Genomic DNA, 23,889 nt, shown 5'->3' on the forward strand with positions numbered 1-23,889 from the left:
TGGGGAAAGGGAATGAGGCAGTCTCCCCTGAGCAAGAGATCAGCTTTCCTTCTTGCCTGCAGAAGCTGTAACTGTACTGACAGTCTGTGCCACGTGTTGAGTCCTCTGCAGGACCGAAATATCTTGCTTAATTGGTGGCAGCAGGTTAGGCTATCTAAGTTTTGCAAGCCTATTGATCGTGCTCTAATCATCTCAAAAAAAAGGAACAGGTTAAAACGAGGCCTGCCACTGATCCCTGAGGTGCCCCACCACCCACTCCTCAGTGCCCTGCCTCTCCAATTACCATTCCCTCATGCTGGCTCTCTGTCACTGTGGCAAAGCACCTGGAAAAGCCCCACTAAAATTCCTTGTGAAAGAGGGAACATGAGCACAGAGCCTGGCCTGGCAGAGCTGGGGGTGGTCTGTAATTTGGATAATGCTGCTTGTGCATCTTGTGCAGCGGGGCCGCTGCCTGCCGAGGGTCTGCTCCTCCATCACCCTGCCCTTTTGGCACTAATTCCCAGCTGTGTGCCAGGAGGGGCCTCTCTGTAGGGCCGGGTGATGCTGTGGGCCAGCAACCCCGGTCCCCAGCTGCGGGGATGCCGTGGGGAGGTTTTGGGGTGGAGCTGGCCGGGGAGCTATATGCACCGCGAGCCTGCTGGAGCAACCCTGGGCGTGAGGGCGCAGAGCCCCCATTCCCAATTATCGCCGCTGTTTCGGGAGGGAATGTCTACGCTGCCAGTGTAACCCATGGCAACCATCCGTGGAACCGGCGTTCCTGCTGGCTGGGGAGGGGGACTGGGGGTGACATGGGGGCCAGGGCAGTGCGGGGGGAAGAACTGGGAAGGCAGCATGCCCTCCCTCAGGGCGCCTCTCCTGCCCCCGCCGGCGCAGGAGAGGCGGGAGGTGTCGGTGGGCCCACCGGCATCCCACGCAGCTGGATAATTTATGGGCAGCGGCAGCAGCTCACCGTCACTTTGTTTGCAATTTGCCTCTAAATATAGCCGTGCTTTAAGGGGGGAAGGCGAGCTCCTGCCGCCGTCTGCCCGCGTCTCCTCATCACCACTGAGGAGGCCCTGCAGATGGGTCACCACCTTCTCCATCCCACATCCCACATCCCTGCCTCGCAGGAGAAGGGCAGCGATGAGACACAAACCTCTCGGGCTGGTGGTTAAACACTGGCGACAGCCTCCTGCCCGGCTGAGACTGGCAGCTTGCCTGGGCGCACTGAGCCCCACCACTTCCCACAGAATGAGCTCCCAGGGGAGGGTTTCTCTCCGTGCTTTCTTTGCCTTTCAGCAAAAAGTGCGGTAATTGCATTAGTCCTGACAGAGGGATGGCACCAAGACTGGAGTAAAAAGATTGCCTGCGGATATCACCTCGGCTAACTCCCGTGCTAAACCCAAATCTGCTCTTGTTTATCTGCAGACAAGGGGACAGGCTGTGGTGACAGCACCCCAGTGGTGACACCTCCCAGCCTGCGACTGGGGCCAGCTAAGGAGGCATTCCATGGCCTGGCGTTCCTCATCCATACTCGTGCAGGTAAATGCAAGGCTCTCCTTTCCAGGCTGTGAGTTACCCCCAGCCCTGTGCTACAGGTGCTGGGGCTGCAAACCACAGTCCTGACCAGGGTGACACATCAGGAGCTGAACCCAGCTCTGAGGCTGATGGGAAAGGAGAGGTACTTGAAGTGCTGACGAGGCATTATAATAAGTACCGAGCAGAAATAAGAACCTACTTATGTTTTAAACATAACATTAATTAATAAAGAAAAGGGTACACTGTAGATACTAAAAGCCCTCAGATACTGAGGAGAAAAAAATCTCTTTTGCCCATAATTTAGAAACTGCCAGAGCATAGTTTCCTAGACCTAGATGACAGCATGGTTACATCTGGGAAGGGGATCCCTCTGCAGACACACTTGCTCTGCCCCACAGAAGAAGGGCTCTCAGAAAAGAGAGTGAGGATAAAAGGAAAAGGTCATTTTCAGACCGCACCACTCCATCACATCAGCATTAATTCCTGTTGGCCCGTTACTTTGGATGTAACCGAATGCAGTGAAAAATGACTCTGTCCCAGTCTGGCAGTACACTTCAGCAAACCTATCTAATAGGTTTATTATAGTTTATTGAGCAAGTGTTAGCCCAGAGTAGATCAGAGCAACCGCCGAAATGCTAAATGGTCTCAGGAATGATGGCATTCCAGGAAGAATTATTGTGGCAGGATGGGTAACTCAGTGTCTAGGGCCCCATGCTACCTCCATCACTGTCAGAAGAAATAATGGCCAAATTTCCTTCTGAGCCTCATGGCCCATTGGACTAATCTGCAGGGGCCAGCCTGTCCAGCACTTACAGTACTTTCAGCTCCACCAGCCTGTAGGATCCTTTACAGTCCCCTTCTGTGAACAGATTATTCTCAGCATGAGAATCCATGATCCTGCCTCTCCTGCTACACAGTGGATGGAAATTCCCTTCTCATGGTGAAGCAGCGAGTGTTACTGGGCCACAACCCCTGTGGGGAAAATGTGAAACTTGTGTCCCAGCTCTTGGTAATGGCACAATTAACTCTGGCTGGGAAAGACTTGAAAAACACTTTACTCTTTCTGAAAAAATAATCTCTAAGCCTTGTAAAAAAAAATGGTCTTGAAAATCTTCTTTATAGAGAGACCATATTTTATTACCAGACAGAGTTAGCAGCAAGGTTAGTTTACTACACCAACATAAAAGTTAAATGTCCAATTACTGTCTCTGGAAACAATGCTAGGGAGAGAGAGGAAAGGCTCCACCGGCATCTGCCTGCAACCTTAACACCATCCTGCCCACCAGATCCAGATTTCTTTCATTCAGTCTCCAAACCAAGGGTTTATTCTAGGAACACTCTCCCTGCAGAGGGAAGCTGCAAGAAGCCACCCCTCCTTTCCTTACAGTCCATTATTTATGTCCCTATCTTTTCAGGAGAGTTGTAGAGTGAAAATAGAGTGCTGAATGGCATCCTGGGGATTTTACAGCAGCTTTTGACATTTCAGTGCAGGTCTCCAAAATCCCCTTATTTTATGCTAATACAGGGTCTCCAGAGAGGGCTGTGGCTTCAGCCACCCAGCATGTGTGAGACTCCTAATGCAGTGCTTGCAAGCTTATCTGGAAACAGAGAGCTCTGCTGAGAAGAGGGACTCTGTAATCCTTATTCTCCAGCCTCTGCTTCCATCTCTTCTCAGTCAGTTGATAAACTTTCATTGCACCAGTCTCCCAGTTACTGAGTATATGAGTTCTTCAGCATCCCACAGCAGTTTCTCTTTTGGATGCTCTGTTTCTCAGCAGAATGACTTGCAACATGCTCTCTTAAGTGATTTCATAACCACCTGCAGAAAAACCCTGTACTTTTTTCCTGATTACAACCCCCACCTCCCCATAACTAATGCACTATTTCTGACACCCACAACCTGAATTACCCTAGTGCACTCCCACAGAGACTGCATCAGATGTATTAATGATGCCTCCAACTGATTCAGCCCCTGGCACAGAACCATCTTCCCCACTGTCAGATTATAAGGAACAGAGGTTTCCCTCACATTGGACCAGCTGTCAGCATCAGCCTGGTGTGAATTTTAAGCTCGCAGCCCCTTTCTGGTGTGCATGTGCTACCCAGGAGTACCTGCCTTGAGAAGTTTCCACTTGAAATACACCAGGATCAGGTATGGTTGTACACTAGACAGAGTACAGAGGGTGGCAGTATCATGTACATATTCATATAGATATAAAAATCCCAGATAATGAATTGACAGGACAAACTCAGCTGAGCTTTGTGATTAATGGTGTTTCCAAGGAGTACTGCTTCTGCTGCTTGCAGAACTGGGGGTGCCAATGGTGCGTGTAATTGAGGTCTCTACTTGGTGTGCCTCAGTGAGTTATTCCAGGGTGCTGAAGGAGAAGGAAGAAGGCCAGAAGAAATCAAACGTGACCACACTTTTTCCACATATGACCATAATTGTTAATGGTACTTGAGTGATAGCACAGGGCCTGATGGCTTCTGGTGCTGCTCTATATTAACAACCAAAGAGGAACTTTGAGGCAACTTATCCTCAAGCCTTGTCTTGTTATCCCTCATGTCAGCAGCTAAGGGTATCCTTCCCCTCTTCATCCCCCTTTTTTTTCTTCCTTTGACTAAGCAGAGAATTTGCCTTTTTCCGCCCTGTTTTAATTACAGGAGCCGTGTGACCCTTCCTGGAGCAGCTGCCAGAGACTGTACCAGTGCAAGATCACCAGGCCAGCAGACTCACAGAAAATATGTAAGTAGGTTACAGGGGGGTGGGAGAGGCTATTAGACACAGCAGGATCCACTTAACAGAGCACCTGCTAGGGGAACAGGCAGACACAGCAATACCTGCATGGCTCTCCTCTTCCCAACAAAGCCTGGCAAGGCTCAGGCAGGACTGTGGGAAACTGGGCAGTGTGGGAGGCTGGCAGGGAAGGAGTTGAGGGTGTTTGGATGCTCTGGGCTGGGTGGCTGGAGGGCTGACACCTCTCTGCTGCTGGTGAAGAGCTTTTGCTGCAGGTGAGCAGGGAGCAGCTTGCCCTGATCCCATTCCTTCTGTGGGCACAGGGAGGTTGTGTCCTGTCCCCAGGGGCAGGGGACAGCAGCAGTGAGGGCAGAGCCAACACCCTGGCTTTAGAACTGGGCTCCTTTGTAAAGGCTTTTGGGGAGCTCAGGCAGACTTCATCTTTCCTCACAAAATGTGTTTAAATTCAAAGTTTTTAAGGGTGATGTTTTGACATTTCCCTAAATAGCTTAAGGGCTGCCTTATCTTTTGGAGAGAGGTTCCTCTGGCCACCTGGAGAGCATCTCTGGCATTTGACTAGCTGGGAAATGTTTTCCTTCTCCTGACCAAGGTAAAACTGCTCTTAGTTACGTGCAGCATGAGGAATTTTTTTTCCTTCAAATCTTGTATTTATATAATCTGTCTGCTGACAGATATAGCCAAATCAAACATCTAAATAGGATTAATGCAGGCAGCTTATTACTGGCTCTTGAGGAAGGCCAGGAATTATGGTTATCAACCATAACAGTGAAGTTGGGGTGTCTGACCTCAACAACTTATATGTGAAAAATACTGTACAAATATCTTCTGAACTGGTGAAAAGTAATTTCATATTCACTGAATAACAGAGAAGAGTGCAAACTAAAATAGCTAGATCTGAATATCAGAGTATATTTTGGTTTTTTTCTTGGTGACAGGAGGATGAACATAATTGTAAGTGAAATAAGTTTTGAGCCATATTTAACCCTCTCAACACCCCATCAAGACCAAACATAACTGTGTCAATCTTTCCAAACACAAAAAATTGCCTGACCACAGAACACTACAGGCTCTGTTTAGTTTTGGGTCCACTGTGCTACTGCAAGGGAAACACTCAGTGATGTTTCCTGCCCTTGGATGGGATTTAGCTGCAAAACCTGTGGAAAAGCTGCCTAGATGACTCCTGGTTGACAGGGAGCCAGGTGGGGTGAGGTGTTCAGGACACTCCACATCAGGGTTATGGCTGGATGCGATGGTCCTGCATAGTTTTGGGTTGGGGAATGTAGTGCACAAGGGCATGGTAAGGAATGTGCATTTTTTCCACTCCAGATGGCTCACTCAAATTAATCCTGCAGTCATTCAGACTAGAAGTACAGTTCTTACCTCCTGATGGTTACCAGCAGCCTGTTTGAACAGAGTTGATGACTCCCAGTGGTGTTCTTGATGGGCAATGTCTCCATCTTTTAAAATCATCCTTACAGACAGGTGATTAGTTCCCTTATTGGCATTTTCACCTGCAGGAATGAGAACTGAATGGGCTAAATGATCATTTTGCACAGTAATTTATGCATGTAGTCCAATATAGCTCATACTGAGGATCTATTCCTCTTTTATAATTGGGACAAATTCCATCTCTAGAAGCTCTTCTTCCAAGAGAGGATGAAATATCTAAGCCATCACCTGTCTAACACCATTCAGCTGGTATTTATTTCTGACACGTTCGTGTCAGTAGAAGGCTTTCCAAGCTCACAGAGATATTGGGAGGTTTCATTTATACAATGCTGTGAGATTGCCTGATCAAAGGCATACAAGTGGAAATCATTACTGTTATTTTCAGACACGTCTTTAATCACAGCCTCTCCCTATTCATCGCAATCATTGCAATTGTAAATCAGAAGTGAGTTCCCTCACCACCTGGCCACTTGGTTCTCTTTTAATTTCTGCCTGTTGCCTGTACAGTTAAATTCCTCCTGCATCCTCCTCCACCTCTCTGTGACACAAACATGTGCACTAAAATTTGCTACGATAGCTCCACTTTTATGTGGATTTGTTTCTGCAAAGAGAGGTGATATTGAACTTTCTGAATCTCTCCCATAGGAAATGGGGATAATGCTTGGAGCTGTCAATGCAGGGACCATACACCAGTGCCTGGCAACCTTGCTGAAGTGCCTGAATTATATTCCTATCAACAGAAAGTAGGAAATTAGTTACAGTGATTTAAAGATGGGAATAGAGGAACTTGACCTTCTTACTACAAAAAGGAATAAGCTTGTTAACACCCTGTTTTCTTGATGATGTATATACTTTTTGTATGATCGTGCACTGAGCCCCAGTGCTGGGGTAGCTTCTGGCCAGGAGAACTAAACTTACTCCATTCTGTTGTTTCTATGGGATTTGTGCACCTGATATTGTGGTAGAGCTGGTCTGTGATCCCTCCCAAAACCAATGGGCCCCTCACTTCAAGAAAGGCATTGAAGTGTTGGAGCAAGCCCAGAGAAAAGCAATGGAGCTGGGGGAGTGTCTGGAGCACAGTTCTGGGGAGAGATCTGGGGGTGTTCAGCCTGGAGAGGAGGAGGCTCAGGAGAGACATTTTCACTCTCTACTGCCTGAAAGAAGGATGTAGCTGGGTGGGGTTTGGCCTCTTTTCCCAGGCAGCAAGTGACAGGAGAAGAGGACATGGCCTTAAGCTGTGCCAGAGGAGGTTCAGGTTGGACATCAGGAAGAATTTATTAATGGCAAGAGTGGTTAACCATTGGAATGGGCTGCCTGGGAAGATGGGAAAGTTACCATCCCTAGAAGTGTACAAAAAACGACTGGATGTGGCACTTAGGGCTGTGGTGTAGCTGAGTTTAGGTGCCTTAGGTGGTGATTGGTCAAAGGTTGGACTTTATGATCTTGGAGGTCTTTCCCAACATGAATGATTCTGTTATTCAATGCACAGCCACTTATTTTCTTTTCTCCTATCTGTACTATCATTAGAGATCTTGGGAAGTGTGGCGGGTGAGGATGGGGAATCTGCAGAAAGGCCTGTGTGAAAGTGCCCATGAGAATAATGTGACAACTGTGCTGGAGATCCACTAGGGCCAAAGAGGACCCTCTACTGCACTCCTGAGGTTTCTTTCGGAAGCTGGATTTTTATTTCCAAAATGTTACAAGCACACAGAGTGGGGTGGCTTTGCCCAGCAGCTCAGGCCAATCCAGGTTGACAATGGCAATCTGGTTTGGTTTTGAGCCTGGCTTTGATTTGGATCACTGGAAACCATAAGAGTGCCAAGAATATATTCATGTTGCTGACTGCCTCAGATGACAGCAAATCTCATACATCCTGACCAGGGAAGTGCCTCCCTTCCAGCAGCTGCAGGTACTGACTGTTTCCATGTGTTTGTCTCATTTGGCTGAAGTCCTCTGTGCCTCTTTTATAAAGGCTAAGGTGTTTCCCAGCTCCCACAAGCAGAGATCAATGTCTCAGGAGGACAGGCATGGGAGTCGGAACCTTCCCATTTGAAATCACAAATTCTAGTCTGGGCCTAGGTCATCTGAAAGTTGTCATCACTTAGAATTTCAGTCTACTTGTATTTGCCCTGCATGATTAAATATTCATGCTGGGATATTGTGCCATACATGATGAGAATATTCAATGTAACCTCACTGAAAAAACTATTCTGCAGATGTAGTCAATGTCCTGCTGCTTTCTGAAATGAATTCTACATTTGTCCATTCTCTAGCTTTTCTCTGATGAATGTCAGACTAGTCCCAAATGTCCACATGATCATCCCATTCTGAGAGACTGACTTTTTTACACACAAACACAAACGCCCTCCTTTTCTTGCCTGATCAGGCAAAGGGGGTGACATGCTAAATATCCTTCTCATTCCCAGAGGTGGGTGATCCATCTGAGAATGAAAAGACTGCTGGGGAGCAAACCCTTTGCTCAGGATCACAGCAGAACAGCTTCTAGTGCAACTAGCTGATGGCTAATTTGCTTGGGGCTGGCAGCCTGGTGCTTTCAACTGCCTGAACTTCACTTAAAAAAAATTATAGTGATTAAGTAAACACAGCTATAATGGAAATCTTTACTCTGCATATTACAAACCAAAATGGCCATGAAGGGAGCAATTATGAAATCTCAGGACTGTGGTGAGGGGAGGAATCGTTTGAGCTGTGCTATTGTTTGTTTTTGTTCATCATTTATTTCCCTTGGGAAACTTGGCTCTGAAGCAGTCTCTGCTGCATTGAGAGATTCCTTACATTTTTGTTAACCCAATTTCCCATCCAGTCTTAAGCAAGATGGGAGGAAATATAAGGGGGTTTTACATGAAATCACAAGACATGATGAACTACCTTGGGGAAGGATTCCTAGATCCAGCTTCCAATTCCTATCCTAAGCTCCCAGCACAAGTTGCACACCAATTGCCCTCTCTCTTTTTCTGTTAGTCATCACAGTGACATGACTGATTTTACAAAGACTTAAGGGAGTGGTGAAGATAAAGCAGGAGTGGCAGTGTTAGAGCTGTGCTGGTGGGAAATGCAGTAATGATTCAGATGTAGTGGTCTCCTAGCCTTTCTGGAGACCTATGATAGGTCCTACTGGGTCTTTGTACTTGCCTGATTCAGGAAAATTATAGTGTAAAGCTGCACCAGGCTTTCAGCTTCAGCTGAATTTTGCTGATATTTGTTCAAGACCAGAGAGAAATTAGCTGGTAAGCTAGTCAGCTGTTAGTAGAAAATTGACTGAGAAATAGAGAACACAGCAGAGAAATAGTTGGCAAATGATGGGATGAGTGGTAATTCCTAGGTAGCAAAAAGATTGATGCAATCCAAAAGCCCAACATACTTCCCAAATTTATATAATAATAGCAGTTTAAGAGCTGCTTCAAGGGCAGAAACCAACTTGGAGACCTTTTTCTTCACTCAACACACTTTAACAAAGAGAGAGAGTCCAGCATTTCCATTTGAGCCCTACTTAAGGCTGCAGATCTATCAGCACAGGGGCTCAGTGTGGTGTACAAATATGACAGCTAAGCAAAGCCACAGGCTACCAAATACTAATGGTCCAAGATTTCCATATGAGGGCAAACATTCCCAGTTAAGGACTGAGTGTGTTTGAGGAATGGAGAGCAACCTACACAGGCTTGAAAGAAGAATGTCAGGTAATTCCCATCACATGGCTGTGTGTTAGCTCAGGAAGAACACTGCCCAGGTAACCATGCAGACTTCCCCTGGCATTGTGGTGAGCACATCCCAGAGAGGCGGTGTGTGAAATAAGAGAACAAACTTTCTCCTTCCCAGGCAAAATGCACTCACTTCAGGTACAAGGCTTCAGAGCTGAGCTAGCTGGTTGCCAAGGCAGTCTGGAGCAGCAGCAATGTGGGTGGTGTCTAGGGAGTAAGGGACTGAGTTTGGTGGGAGAGGGACTGAGGGATAAAAGAAAGGACTTAATTTTTAGGGATGGGAGTAAATATGGCAGGATGTTGACAGCAGGCTTTGGCTCTTGCCTCAGCAAACCAAGCAAAGAAAGGTAACCACAGCAAGCACACACTAAAGGAATTGTTACTATTACTCCCATTCCAGGGCAATAATAAAGCACATACCTGCAGGTTGGTCTGAAACCACCTCCCCTGCTCACCCTCACTTCTTCTGGAAGCCAATTAAGTCCTTCCTGAAGAGATGCTACATGAAACAGAGGTTTTCTGAGATTGGTAATGGCTGTCACCCCAGCAATAATCATAATGAATCACACTTGGGCTCCTGTTGAGCTCATATTTTCAAAGAGATGCTGGTTCTCGATCCATTCATTAATATTAATTAGCATGAAGTCACGTTTCATTTCCCACTTGTGTGCCCAACCTGCAGCATCCTTGTGTGTCCTGTGCTAACGAACCAGATGCCATTTACGGCTGGCACAAAAATAATTAGCTAATAGTTGAAGAATACGTATCTCAAGTTATTTAAATATTTATGCCAGACTTTTTACATTTTGGCTCCCAGCCCTCATCTGGGGGTTGCAATGCAATTTAGGGAGAATATGAGAAAGTTTTCACAGTTGTCTGCAGAAAGCTTTAATTATACATTCTCCATATGGATGCAAATGTTTGATGTTATACAGATGTTGGCACCAAGCTGACCTCCAGGTACCAGAGTAGAAATAGCAAACTTCAGCAAGCAGATCAAAATCAGACTCCCTTGTTGGGACTGGATGCTGCATAATGCAACAGTCACTCTTTCACCTTCTGATCCACCCTCTTTTGCTCAGAGACCTCTTCTGACAAACACTTCCAGCCAAACCTTGCTCCTGGGGGCATCTGGAGGAGGCTGGGATCACAGAGATGTTATCAGTGAGAGCAAGGACATCCAGAACTCAGAGGAGCTGGGATTCCTGGTGTTTTGAGAAACTGAGGAGCATATCCCCCCTTCTGACTCACAGTGTCATGCAGGGATGTTTGTGTGTGTAATTCCTGCTGTGCCTCCCACTGAGGGAGCAGAGAAGGAGGCTGGCAGACAGGGATGACACAGGGTTGTTAGCTGGATTTCTCCTTGAGGATATGTATAGAACATCTACTCTGTTTACTACTTAATATGTGAATGACGTTGATGTATGAGGTCCCACTGAAGGCTGATTTTTGCTTAACTCACCTACCTCTCCTGTGTTCTGACCTTCCAATCTTAGCAGTGTAGAGATAATTTGCTTTTGTATAGTCAGAAGCTCAGAAACCCCGAATTATCTGTAATGTCTTGAGCACATAATTATATTGAGCTTATCGCTGTGATTCCTCGGCACTTTCACCTTACTGTGCCCTCAGCGAGGCACGGGCCCTGAACCAGCTCTGGTGGAGATCCAGTTCTGCTGAAGCTTTCATTTTTTGGAGCAGGTTTGGGCAGGGAAATGGTGGGAGGTGGGAAGGGAAAATTTGTTAATGCATACGTTAGATGTGATACCAGGAGAAAAAGCTCTTGTGATCAGTTCTCACATGAGTATCACGCCCTCTGATCAGGTAAGACGAGGTGGCTGCTGTGTGAGCTGCATCTGGGTCCTGGGAAGGAGCAGTGACCCACACCTTTCCTGTTGCACCTGCAACCCTGCTGCTCCTGCCTCTGAGACTGCCCATTTTCACAACCAAGCAGAAATGGGCTTACTCACTAGGTGGATGAAAGGACTTCTAAGGAATCTGTGGGTGCTCTAGCAGGTAGTGTTGCACTTCACTGAACAGAGCCCTTCCCTTTGAATCAGTCTCTGCTTTGGCGATTCAGCCTTTACAGGCAGCTCCCTTTTTTTTTTTTCTTTTGGCTAAGTTATGACAACCGTGAAGGATTTCTCAAGGTTCCAGTTAAATTGCAGTTTTTGCCATTCCAATCCGCTGTTCCATCTCTGCAGGCAAGAACAACTGCATTTTCCCTGCCACTCCTTCTGTGCTGTGAAATAGCTGTCAAGCTCTACCCCAGAGTTAGCTGCATTGTTGCGGGGGAAGAAATGTTTTTTTTCTGTCCATGCACGAAAGTGAATAGATAAATCTCTTTAGATGAAGAGGCAGTTATTTTGTCTCAAAGAGTGGGAAGTGAATGGAGGAAACAGTGAGAAGACTACAGCACGCTACAGCTCAAGAATCAGTTCAAGATATTTATTCCTTGCAGAGGCAAAGGAGAGCAGTCCCACAATTTTTCCTCTCCTAGGTCAGGAACACAGGAGTGACACCACAGTAACTCACTTCTTCCCTCTTGAGGGATGGCTGTAAAGGCAGTGGTTTTAACTTATTGTATTTAATAAGGAGCTGAGAGACAATAAAGCAACAAAATGAAACTTCTGCCCACCACGTAGCAAGAAGGGGAAAGAGGTTAGACAAAAGTCCAAATGCCAAGTCTGAAAAGTGGAAAGCAGGGGTGTACTGGTTATAAATCACTTACTCCACAGAGCTGGCCCTGTACACGATGGATGCACTCTCCTTTTGGTTGCCTACAGCTAACATCACTCCTATCAACATTTTCTGCCATGGCAGAAGATCTGTGCTCTTTGCATTGCAATGCAGAACTGCAGGCACTAGGAAGGAAGAAACCAAAGTAGTCTTGGCTGAGGAGTGAGAAAGGCCTGCAGGGTTCAGTTCTTAAGGACAGGTTTGTGTACTTTAATATGTCCATCACTGATTTGTAGCGCCTTGCTGGGAAGGATGCTTGTGCTGCAGCACTCACCAGGGCACCAAGGCAATGCACAGGAGAGGCTCCTCAGGCAGGCCTTGAAAGCTAATCTCTGGATGAGGAGGTAATCAGAGACACCTGGGAATGCTGTAAGGCAGCTGCTTCTTTTTTTCATTGCTCTATAAACTTCTGTAAGGTGCAATATAGGCATTAGCCACACTGCCCACGGCATGAGAGGCCATGTTCTCATTTGCAGAGAGGCTGACTGGAGGCCTGTGCCTGTTTCTGCTATCAATGATCTGCACTCCAGGGCAGAATAGCTGATCTGCACCCCCAGGAGGCTAAGGAAGAGCTAGGAGGAGGATTTCAGTTGGGTATGTGCTTTCCCTCCTCTTCTGGAGAGTGCCTCCTCTGCTCTTGGTTGAGTTTGAAAGAAGAAAGCATGGAGGGCCAAAAAAAGGGAGTTGGCCAACCAGTTCTGTAGGAGAAGTTCCTAAGTAAAAATCCTCTCTCATTCTGGTGAGAATAACACACGGTGCTCTAGTTACTGGGGGCACGGGTGAGGGGAGCTAGTGAGGATGCCAGAAAAAGAGTGCAGCAGGCGTCATTGCATGGTGGTGATCTACTTTTAAGTGATACCAGAAAAACCTATTAAATATATAACCTCAGCGCCCAGAAAAATGTGTTAAGAGGTTTATTCGTGTAGGAAAAGCTTCATCTTATAAATATAGATAAGGGCTTCTTTTTTTTTCCCTTCTTCTTCTTCTTTTGGATTTCCTATACAGAAAACATATTTGGACTGTAATTTCCCTTCTGGGAAGCTCTACCTAGTTATGCTGCTTTCTGTCTGGCAGGACTGTAAGGTCCATGCAAATGGGAGAGCTCAGTGTGGTGAGTTCTTCCTAACATGTATCCCACTGCATCCCATTCCAAGCCCCATCCTACAGAGCTGTATGCATGTGCTGCCCTGCAAGAGGGCTGGTAGTTTCACCAAGCAGGTGTAGGACTGCTGTGTGCTGAGGGTGACGGATGGCTGCTGTTCTTTTCAGGATGTATCTGCTGCAGGGCTGCCCCTGACTCCCCTGAAAGAGAGGGAAAGATCCATAAAATATGAAGAGACAGATCCCACTCTTAGTTTCTCCTTCTCTCTCTCAGCATAGGCCCTGCAGAACACATCAGGTGGAAATACTGTTGTGAAGATTAAGTAAACCTGCTATCCTCCAGGGTGCCACTTCCTTCCTCAACAGTTCTCTTTCCTCTTTGAGAGGAAACAGGACCTCTCTGAGGTGCCCAGCCTCATCTACCAACAAAAGTCCAGCCACTGTCTTTATGCTGAACACAAATCAACCTGTGTCTCACCTTTAAATCCATGTTATCCAGTCCAAATCAAAATTTAATTCTGTTTCTGTGTTGTTTCTTTATGGAGGGTTCCCAAAAGCTCAAGCTCAGCAATGCTATTGTTCTTGTCCACAATCTCCACTGCTTGTGGGGGATTGTGGTCTCCCCACATGGCCTGCACTCAGGGCTACCAGGCAACTGGTCCTTCCACCCTGGCTGCCTTGCTGTCTTCCCCATCCCTACAACCTTGTCCTGTCTTGCTGATGTGCAGTCTTGTCTCATCCAGACACCTGACATCTCACAATGGCCCATGCCCTCTCCTCTGTCCTTCATAGGAGAGTTCTGAAAAACCCCTCAGAATGATGCTGGTCTGGGTCATCCTCCTCATGCTTGATTTTTTTGGCTTCCTCTCATTTTCCTTGACTTCCCATGCCTTCCCAGCTCTTCAGATGTTCCTGGGTTTCCCTGTTTCAAAATGATGCTGGTCTGGGTCATCCTCCCCAGACGTTATTTTTTGGCTTCCTCTCAATTTTCCTTGACTTTCCATGCCTTCCCAACTCTTCAGATGTTCCTGGGTTTCCCTGTTTCAAGTCACCTGGGAGGCATGGAGGGCTGTGCCACCCTTCCCTCTTCAGTTGCCCAGACAAGCATTGTTGGGCTGTACCTGTATAACCCCTTTCCAGGGAGGAGCCTTCTGAGGACATCCACAATCATCTGCTGTCATCCCTTTTCACATCTCCTCTAAGTTCCTGAAATGTGTGTCTACAAACAAGTAAACTAAATAACTGCCAGTGTAGACACTCTTGGGGCTTAATCACGATGACTAACATTGCCTTATGGCTCCTTCATGCTCTTCTATCCACAGCCATCTGCTGTTGCTTTGCTTACCAATCCATAACTCTGAATCAGGGCATTTCCTCTTCCCTTTTCCACCCCACCCCAATCTGCCTCTTTCTCCTAGGGCCTATGACAGCTTCCAAAATCACCCCATTATCATAGGCAGGGCAGCTCACGTCCTGTTGGTACAAGGAAGCTTCCTTTTATGAACATTAAGGACCATCCCTCCATGTGAGTTGTGAAACAACAAGATGACACCATGCTTGCATTATAATGCCATTGTATTTGGCATTATATTGGCTGAGGTGAAAGTGGAACTGGCTTATAACCTGATTGCAAAACTCTTGCCTTGCTCCTTCTCAGGCGCTGTCACTGGTCTGTGGCACACTTCCAAAAATCCCATTTCTGGTAGAGTGCTTTGGATTTTTTTTTTTCTGGTTAGTTCTCTGGTCGGTTGGGAGGTTTTTGTGTAGGGTTTATTTTGTTGTGGGGTTTTTGTTTTTTTTTTGTCTTGGCAGTATGAAGATATCAAATCTGGTCTTTCATGGCTTTCTCCTGACCTCTGAGGTGAGTCCTGTCTCTGCATCCATGCATCCCAGATCAGGTGCTAGTGCAGGTGCTGGCTTCTCTTCCCCTTCTGGCAGGGGTGCTTGCCAGAAAATTCATGAGACACCGCAGAGAGCATTACTTTTTGCTACTGGGGTGGAAACCAAGGCAAAGAGGGGTGCAGTATCCAGCTGATTATCCTAAAGCAAGCCAGGAAGAAAGGCAAGGTTGGAGTACAAGGCTTGGGCTGAGTGCTGCCACTTCTGCCATCCCCTTGGGATGGGAGCTGGTGCTGGTGGGCAGGCAGCAGGTGACCCTCTTTCCTCAGCTCCAACTGCCCACTGTGGCATTAGCTCTGCCTGGCATGTGTGCCTGCAGAGGAATTCAAACAGCACTTGAAAGAAAACAAAGCCGAGCAAACGGCTCTTCTTGAAAAGCAGCCGGTGAACTCCACTGGCTGGAGCCAGAAGCCCTTTTAGGGCAAGTGCCCTTCCCCTTCTCCCTCAGGGAAGAAGGATCTGCTACAACAGAGGCTCCTCTGGGTGGGAGGGTAGCAAAGGAATCTGGCGAACGTTTTACTGGAGTAACGATTCAGATTTTCAGTTTACAGCAGCCCTGCTGTAAATCACATTTCCAGGTGGGTGGGATGATCTGGGCAGCCCCAGCACTGCAGAAAACCTGTCCGTGCTGGCTGGCCAGGGCCATTTGGCCCACAGCAAGTCAGAGTCACATCCCTTGGGTGCTTGTGAGGGGGCCGTGACTGGGTCCTGCCTCAGGGGAACCCATGACCTCAGTTCTCTCCTGCTGTGCCCCCTGATCTGTCTTTTGCGTCAAGGTAAAATGGGAGTAAGATAATATCCCTAGGATTTGGTAACCATCTGTGTCGGGGCCAGCTTTAGTCACAGCAGTTCCTTTCAGGCAGGAAATTGCTGAGGACAGCAAATCATCCTGACAATAACCATCCTGCAAACCTGTTGCCTCTTCCCCCAGCTTTGCCCTGCGCCTGCTTCATCTCCATCTATGCAGCCGATGCAGGAGCAGAGTGCAGAGAGGGCAGCAGCAGCAGAGGGCTTTCCTGGACTCCCTCCTCCCCCAGCAGGGCCTCTGTGAAGAAGTGACAGGGTGCAGAGAGGGGGATCACACCAAAGAAGCTTCCAGACTCAGGAAGTTATTTTTTGCTCGCTCTTGAGAAGCAAATATCCCATGACCTGTGTGATGGAAAAGCTCCTCTCAGCACGTGTCGAACAGCATTGAGAAGTGAAGAGTCGGCACAAAACTGTGTTGGCAGTTGACATTTCATGAGCACATTGCCATCAGGCTCAGCTGAGAGAGCTGAGGAAACCCTGGAGCAGGATGGCCCCTTCGCCTCCCCCACCATGGAGCCTCTAGGGGTGCAAGATTTTATCATGTGGGCAAGACACAAAGCTGTGAACCAAGGTCACCCCTGCTCCACACTGCAACTGGTGCCTTGTCCCCAGCATGGCTTCTTGTTTGCACAGAATTTAAGGAGGTGGCACTGAAGTGTAGGGGATAAAAGGTATTTCTGGTCCTCTGGGGAGGATTTTTGACTACATTTTGTTGTGGAAATGTAAGTGTGCTTTTCCATCCACAGCCTGCCCTGCTCTAACTTTGCAAGGGTGACGTGGGGATGCCTGGATAAGCTCCTGCCACAGCTCACTGCAAGGAAAAGGGGCAGTGCTTACACTGCCAGTGCACTAAATTAAATTACCTGGCTGCAGCACTAATGCACAAAACCTGTTGCCTCCTTTGGGAGACTCTGGGAGCTGAGAAGTTTGAGGCAATGAGTCATTTGCAGTGTAGTAGAAATGCCATTCATTGCCTGCCTGCATTGCAAGATATCTGGCTGCCTGTGCTGTGTGCTTTCAGCTCAGGTTGGAAGGGAAATAGCAAAGCCTGCTGTGTTTGGGAATGGCAGCCTCTTGGAGTGGGAGATGAAATGCTAAGGGAGGAGAAGAAGAAGGTGGTGCAGGGATAAACAGGAGACCAAGTCTCATAATGTAACATTCACGAACCTTAGTAGAAAGTGAGACTCCTGGGCTTTCATTCCTGCTGTCATGAATATTTCAAGGTTTCTATAATGATTCTTGAATGTAAAATGCAAAAGAGTTGTGGGAGTAAGGGCATGGTGTCCTGGACTTCTCCCTCTTAGATGAATCCCAGACCATTTCTTTATTACATAAAGGTGACCAACACCCACAGCAAAATGCAAGCAGAATTGCTATCTTCCAGTATCAGCTGCTACCTTGCTGTCAGGCCAATACTGAGAGAGGTATGAATTTGCTGTAGTCACAGAAATGAAGGTGTGGAGTCTGAAACCTAATGATAACATATTTCTTCCAGAGTAACAATGAAAGTGCTTATCATAGCTAACTGGATGAAAGAAATGTTTTAAGATAAATGACAGCAGCTGAGAGACTGCTTTTTTTCTTTTTTTTTTCTGTACAGTTGCCCAGAACTGTTTAGAAAGAATTCAGACACACCCAAAGAGTGTCTCACATTGTTAGATTGGGCCAAGATTTTCTTTCCTAAAAATGATTCTATGGAAAAATGGGAAGTGCAACCAGGACCTGAAAATCTTGTGAGATGAGAGGCTGAAAGTGTACTTGGCAAAGGTGATTTCTTCTTTCAGTTTTTACTGCTGAAACACCCATTGTTTTGCTGGTTGGCTGCCAATGAAGAAATTGACAATGGAAATGTCCATTTGCCCCTTTTTCTACGTCACTTTTCTTCCCAGGATGGATAGAAAACAAAGGTAAACCCCTGCTCCATCAATGATCTTGAGGTTTGGAGTCAACCTTTTACTCGCATGCCTTATTCTGGCACTCACTCTAAGCGTGGGAAGGTCTGAATTAACTGGCAAAGCAGCACAAAACTGGGACCTGAGCTTGATTTTGGTGGGTAGGATTAGAAAGCAGAAAAGCAGTGTGTTCATTGCTGCCTACAGAAGCTTGGAAGGTCCCAGCAGCAGCTGCAGGTCTGGCTGCCATGGAGCAGAGCTTACAGCAGCTTGCCAAGGAGTACCTGGGGCCTTGTCTCTGTCATCTGTGCCTAATGAGCCCAGTCTTCTTGGCCCCGAAGGGCTCTGCCCCTGTAATTTGTGCATGCCCACGTCAGGACCAAGACATTTTAGCAGTGCAGCACAGAGGAACAGCCTTATGGGCTGCCTTCTGCCTGTCCTCAGAGGATGCAACAGCTGAATGCCACAGAACACAGCATCTGAGAGTTCAATCAGGAACAAGCAAAGCTTTGCCTCACTGTTGCTTTTTGCTCTCACAGAGTGCTCACCAAGCTGCACTAATGCTCCAGCTGTGTCTGCAGGGGACATGTGGGAGGACTCCTGCAGATGTCCAGCAGGGGATGGAAACCAGAGCTGACCATCAGCCCAGCTGGGCAGCACCAGCCCTCTCCCCTGCACTGCCTTGGCTCAGCCTGGGGGGGATCCAGCAGCCAGCAGGAGTGCTGGAGAACTGCAGGTCTGCTGTCAGGTAGCCACCTTGCCTCTGGCCTTCTTCATCTTCAGGAAACATCTTTCACTCTGCACATACTCCAAAGCTTGAAGCTGCTGTGTGTTTCTCAGAGAGATGTTTCCCTAATGTTATTTCCCAAGGTGGTAGTATAATGTTTTTCCTTGCAGATAGATCATAACCTCAGGCTGAGTGCAACATCAGACGTGGGTACATTTATGAAAAAAATTGGCATGCTCCTCTGTCAAGCAACAGTTAAAAGAAAATCTGCAAAGGGATTAGCTGCCATACACTCTGGGGCTTGCTGACAGATGTCCTGAAAATCTGGAAATGTGTCGATCTGTCTTTACACAGGGTTTTTGGTTGTTTTTTTTTCTCATTCTGTCTCCTTCTCCCTCTCCTCATCCATCTTCCCAGGGCACACAAATGGGAATTCCATTCAAATCTACAGGGCTTCCTGGGAACTGCCTTGATGCCATCCATGGATTGGCATATGGGTCCTAGGGTGCAATCTGGGCTGAGTTAAACCCAAAACCTCAGTCTCATTAGATGCCAGCTTCCCTGCAATGGCAGCAGTGCTGCTTTGTGCCAGGGCAGTTAGGGTTTTCTTTCTGTTCCAACTGCAACATCTCAGCTCATTTTAAAGGAGCTTAAATGTTGGCCATTAAATATAAATATCTCCTTTTTCCTCTGGGTGAAACTGATGTTCAAAACTTCACAGTGTAAATAAGGTCTGGATAAAATGTTTTAGGCAATGATTCTGTCAAAATTAATGGCTCTGGCCGTTCCTCCCCATTTCAGACCAGAGCTCTAGGTGCACCTTCTCCCTTTCACAATGTGGCAAAGGAGCTTTGATCCAATTGTGATGTTCCCCCAAGCACATCTCCAGACTTGAGTTCTGAGTTCTGTGGATTGTGTTGTGTGATCTTGGACAAATCATATAGGACAATTTATTTTTTTTAAGTGCTTTCTGTTTCTGGATGGTTTGACTCTGATTGCTCAATCTGAAATGCTCAGGTGGCCTCTGAGAGGAGGGGGATGTGGATACAGCCCCCTGTCTTTGAGCCATACAGTATTTTCTGTTCTCCAGCTCTCAGGGAGAGAGTCACTCCTGCAATTGCAGTTAAATCTCCCCCTGCTCTTCTTCCCCCACGATCTCTTTCCCTTCCCTACAGGAAGGAAATAATTTCTCCTGACTTATGGAGGAGTCAGGAGTCTCCTGCTTTGCTGAAAACAAGACAGAGATCTGCCTTGCTCTGTTGAGTCCAGTCCCTCTTTTTGCTATAGTTTATTGCCATTAGCACTCAGGTTACTGCCTGCTCTAAAATCTAAGCATTGCAAATCTGTTCTGTACCTTGTTCCCTCTCCTACCTGCTAATCAGAAGCAGGGTAAATCCTCACTGTGTCCAAACTTGAGGGTGTACAGCATTTTGTCCTGAAAAAGGACCAGCATTCCTGTTTCATTACGTACATAAGTTGCATTTCTGCCAAACCTCTTTTCTCTGAGGGCCAGACAAGAGTTTAACTTCACTGCTCATCTGCGGGCCACGGGCAGCCTGTGCTCATCGGGCAAGCAGCATGTTCAGAGTCTGGATATTGATGTCACCCTGCTTCCCTCGGGCGAAGGACGCAGCTCTTGTCACAGCTGTTGTACTACAGCAGCCTCTGGCAATCCTGAGTTTGGGATGCATCTACCCTGATGGCTCTCGGCCACACAGCAGCCGCCCAGCCTCGCCTCCCACTCAGGAACCCGCTGGTTGTGCTTCTGCTAGAAAAGGCAGGAGCATCCCAGCTTTACAGAGATTAGGCAACTGAGAGGCGTTTTAAAAGATTTTATTCCATTATCAGTTTTGTTCAAGGGTGAGACATAAGAAATGAAAAACTCAACAATATTCTATCAGAAGCCAAATTATTTCCTAGTTACAATACCTTATAAATGTTTTTCAGCCTATTAGCTTTTGCCACTCAATGCTGCTAATACTCCTAACACCAAACACCTATATTTTTAGCCCACTTGGTCTTGCTACAATGCATCTTTCACAGTTCTAATTCTCTAAAATATTTGGTCTTTTTGCAAGGCCATCGTTTGAACTTGTTTCTAGTTCAATCTCTTTCTCAACAATGTCATCTCTATTCCATGGCCCTTTTAAGCCAGCACAACTTATCTCAGAGTTTGCATACAAATGTACAAGACTGCGTGAGCTTTCAGTCAGGTTTTGAGACTCCTTTACAAATCCATTTCTCACACATGGGAAGTGCCTGGGACTTGGTGTGAGCAGCCCAGCAAACGGCACCACGTGGGATCATTTCCCCATTGCCCAGTCTCAGCCCTGCCTGCCAAGGCAAGCCGTGGGGAAGCAAGTCCCAGCACACTGCTGGCAGTGATCGAGCACTGAGAAAGATGCTGGAGTGGGTTGTGACCTAATGAGTGTATCATCAGCATGGCTTGAGTCACGCCTGTCTGCCTCCAGCTCTCACGGCTGCCCCGCTGCCAAAGAGCAACCGCGTGGCCTGACCAAAGTGATCCTGCTGCTGCTGAATGACTCAGTTGTGCTGGGAGAACAAGGCAGCCCAGATCTGTCTTCCTGGAAAGCTGCTTCACGGTAGCCTTGTGCTTGAAAGGGTTTTGTCTTTGAGGCGACTGTGGTGCTCGTTCCCATTCAGCCGCGTGAGTAAACCACACGGACAGACAGACGTCCACAGGGAGCCAGAGCCCCACCACGTGAGCCTGAAACGCCAGAGCCAAGCCCCAGGGAGGGCTGCCTGCCCCCTGGGCTACAGAAAGCTGTCCTGCCCGAGCCTCAGTTTCTCTGCTGATGCAGAAGTGAGGCCAATGTTTTCCCCAAAAGGGCAGGAGGTGTTAGTGAAGTCCTCTGAAGAGGGGCTCTCTCGTGAACACCAACCTATTTTTATTATTGGGGTCAGGGAGGAGAGCACGTGCAAAGGTGACGAAGCTCTTGAAACACAGGTTCCCATTAATAGTCTTCAGCACACACAGTTCTTATTATAATCTAATTTGACTGGAATTGGATTAATCTTATAATGCTATAATGTCATTTTCATGGTCTTTTTATATTTTTATTGTTACTATGCATTAATGCAATAGTCTGCAAGAGCTCTGAGAAGAGGATGTGAGTTTAGTGAATCTCTGATAACATTTTTGCAGGGCATTTTTATGCTCCTGTTAGGCTTGTATGCTATAAAGTCACATAGTGCCTGGAAAATAGCAAGAATTCACATAAAATCATCTTGAATTATCTTCCAACAGGCTCCACTGGCAAAAGCAATGTATTCAGAGCCAAGACACCAGGTTTGTCCCTGACCTGTCCCTGGAAATCACCTGAATCATGTCAGTGTTTCCATCTCTGTCTCTTCATCTGAAGATGGAAATAATGTGTCCACATAGGAATGTCATGAATCTGAGGTCTATATCTCTTGCCATCTACAAAACTAGCTTGTGTATCACAAAGCTTTAATACTTCCTTTTTTATTGAGTTCATCCTGCCTGTGCCCTGTATTTCTTAATTTGCCTTTTTTTTTTGCTATTATTTATTTCTCTAGTTACATATCTTTTGAAGAAAAGATAAATTATCGTTATCCTGCATGAGTAAATGATCTTTATCCTGCCCCAATTTAAAGATGTTGGATGTTTACTTCAAGGTAGTTCCACAGTTCTTGCTCCAATACTCACGGACTTGTCCATGAGCACTTATAATAGGACAAATGTGACAAATATTGGGTAAGCTGAGCAATATTACAGTGGATGACATTTCACTCCTCAAATCACCTAAGAGAAAAGCCAAATAGACTGGTATTTTCTATGAACTCTTATCAACACCTCTGTTCCTTTTCCAAGTCTCACTTGAAGGCAGTCTCGATGCAATTAAAGCTTAAGGGCCAAAGCGTGAGCTTCATTTTCAGAGCAAGTACAACACTAACCCCTTCTCTCCCAGATCAGATCTCTATTCTGTTCTTTGGTTCCTCTGCTCAGAGAGCGTGGCAAAGCTTCAAATTAAACCTCCCACTCTGAAAATAGCACGCTTAACATTATTAGCCTGCAGAAACAGAATTTGCTGGGTCACTAGGAGCTGGCTACCAACGCATCTGCCACGACAGCCACGTTGGGAAGCAAGTCCATATGGCAATCCAGACAGCTTCTGACTTCTGCTGGGTACAGCTTCTAAGGACTTGGCATCTTTTATTAGACAGTTTGGGTTTGTGCTGCTTTCTGCCTTTCTGTGGCATAAAAGGGTTGGGTTCCTACATTTGCATCACCAACACTTCAGTGGGGACACTCTGTACGTAGGCAGAAGGGTCTCCTGTAGAGGATCCTTGCAGGATGGGAGCACTAGGAGGGTACCTCATTCTGCTATTGCTGTCACTTCTGGCCTTCTTCTTATTTTTGTAAGCAAACAAGCATGTAGGAGTTTCACTTGGAAGGAAATTTGAACGTCTGCACCCTTGAGAAGGGCTTTCTCATCCTCGTTTTATTTACAAACAACCTCACTCCCAGCGCCTAGTGTTGCCATATTTATGCATTTCAGTGTTTCCTGGATGTACTTTCAAAGCGCTTCTGCCATCGACACACTGTGGTGTTGATTGACTGGGCAGCACCCCAAGCGCAGCAGTGGGCTCACATCTGGCAACCCGGCATTAATGCCAGCCCTGGATTCGGCTCTCGGCGACAGCGCATCGCAGCGGGACGGTCACGAGTTGATCCAAACTTGGAAAGCCCGGCCGTTATTTCTGGTTTGCATGGAAACAAAAGGGTGCATTTATACCATGTCCCAAGACGCCGGCTTTCCGAGGAGCGCCCGAGGACTCTCTCTTTTTTTTCTTTTTTATTTTTTTTTTCCCTTAAAACAAAGGAACGCGTTTTATCCCTGCAGCCCCTTCACGACCCCTACCGCGCGGCACAACCTCCCCGCAGCCACCTCGCTCCGCACGGGCGGGTGGGCGGGCAGGTGAGGGCGGCGGGCCGGGGCGAGCTGGCGGCCGCGGCGCCCCGCTTATTTTTGTAACTTTCCGGGGTGGGGTCTTTTTGTTGTCGCTCGTGCCTCCCCCCGCCTCCTCTCCCCCGTGCTCTTTTATTTATTTTTTTTTTTCCGCCCCTCGGAGGAGACCTTTTTTGCTCGCTCTCCTCCTGCCTCTCCCGCGGGAGCCGTCGGCGCGGAGGGGAGGCGCGGCGGCCGCCCCGCTGCGGGGGCGATGCCCCCGCCTGCCTTGGCGCCTCCCCGTGCCGGCCCCGCCGCCTTCCCTTTGTGCCGCCGGGCCCGGCGCGAC

At 47.3% G+C, this 23,889-nt stretch overlaps 1 protein-coding gene across 1 annotated transcript in view; it reads left to right on the forward strand.

The window, feature by feature from the left end:
- Positions 1–1,452: 1,452 nt before the first annotated feature.
- Positions 1,453–23,889, forward strand: part of IGSF3 (immunoglobulin superfamily member 3) — a 115,703-nt gene continuing 93,266 nt past the window's right edge. Inside the window, exons 1-2 of the mRNA XM_039713157.1 lie at positions 1,453–1,521; positions 4,183–4,264. Coding sequence (XP_039569091.1) covers positions 1,489–1,521; positions 4,183–4,264 — 115 coding nt within the window. The 5' untranslated portion in view covers positions 1,453–1,488. The remainder of the gene's footprint in view (positions 1,522–4,182; positions 4,265–23,889) is intronic.

The sequence above is a fragment of the Passer montanus genome, unplaced genomic scaffold (genome assembly GCF_014805655.1).
Source record: "Passer montanus isolate IOZ18808 unplaced genomic scaffold, ASM1480565v1 scaffold28, whole genome shotgun sequence".
In the NCBI taxonomy this organism is placed as follows: Eukaryota; Metazoa; Chordata; class Aves; order Passeriformes; family Passeridae; genus Passer; species Passer montanus.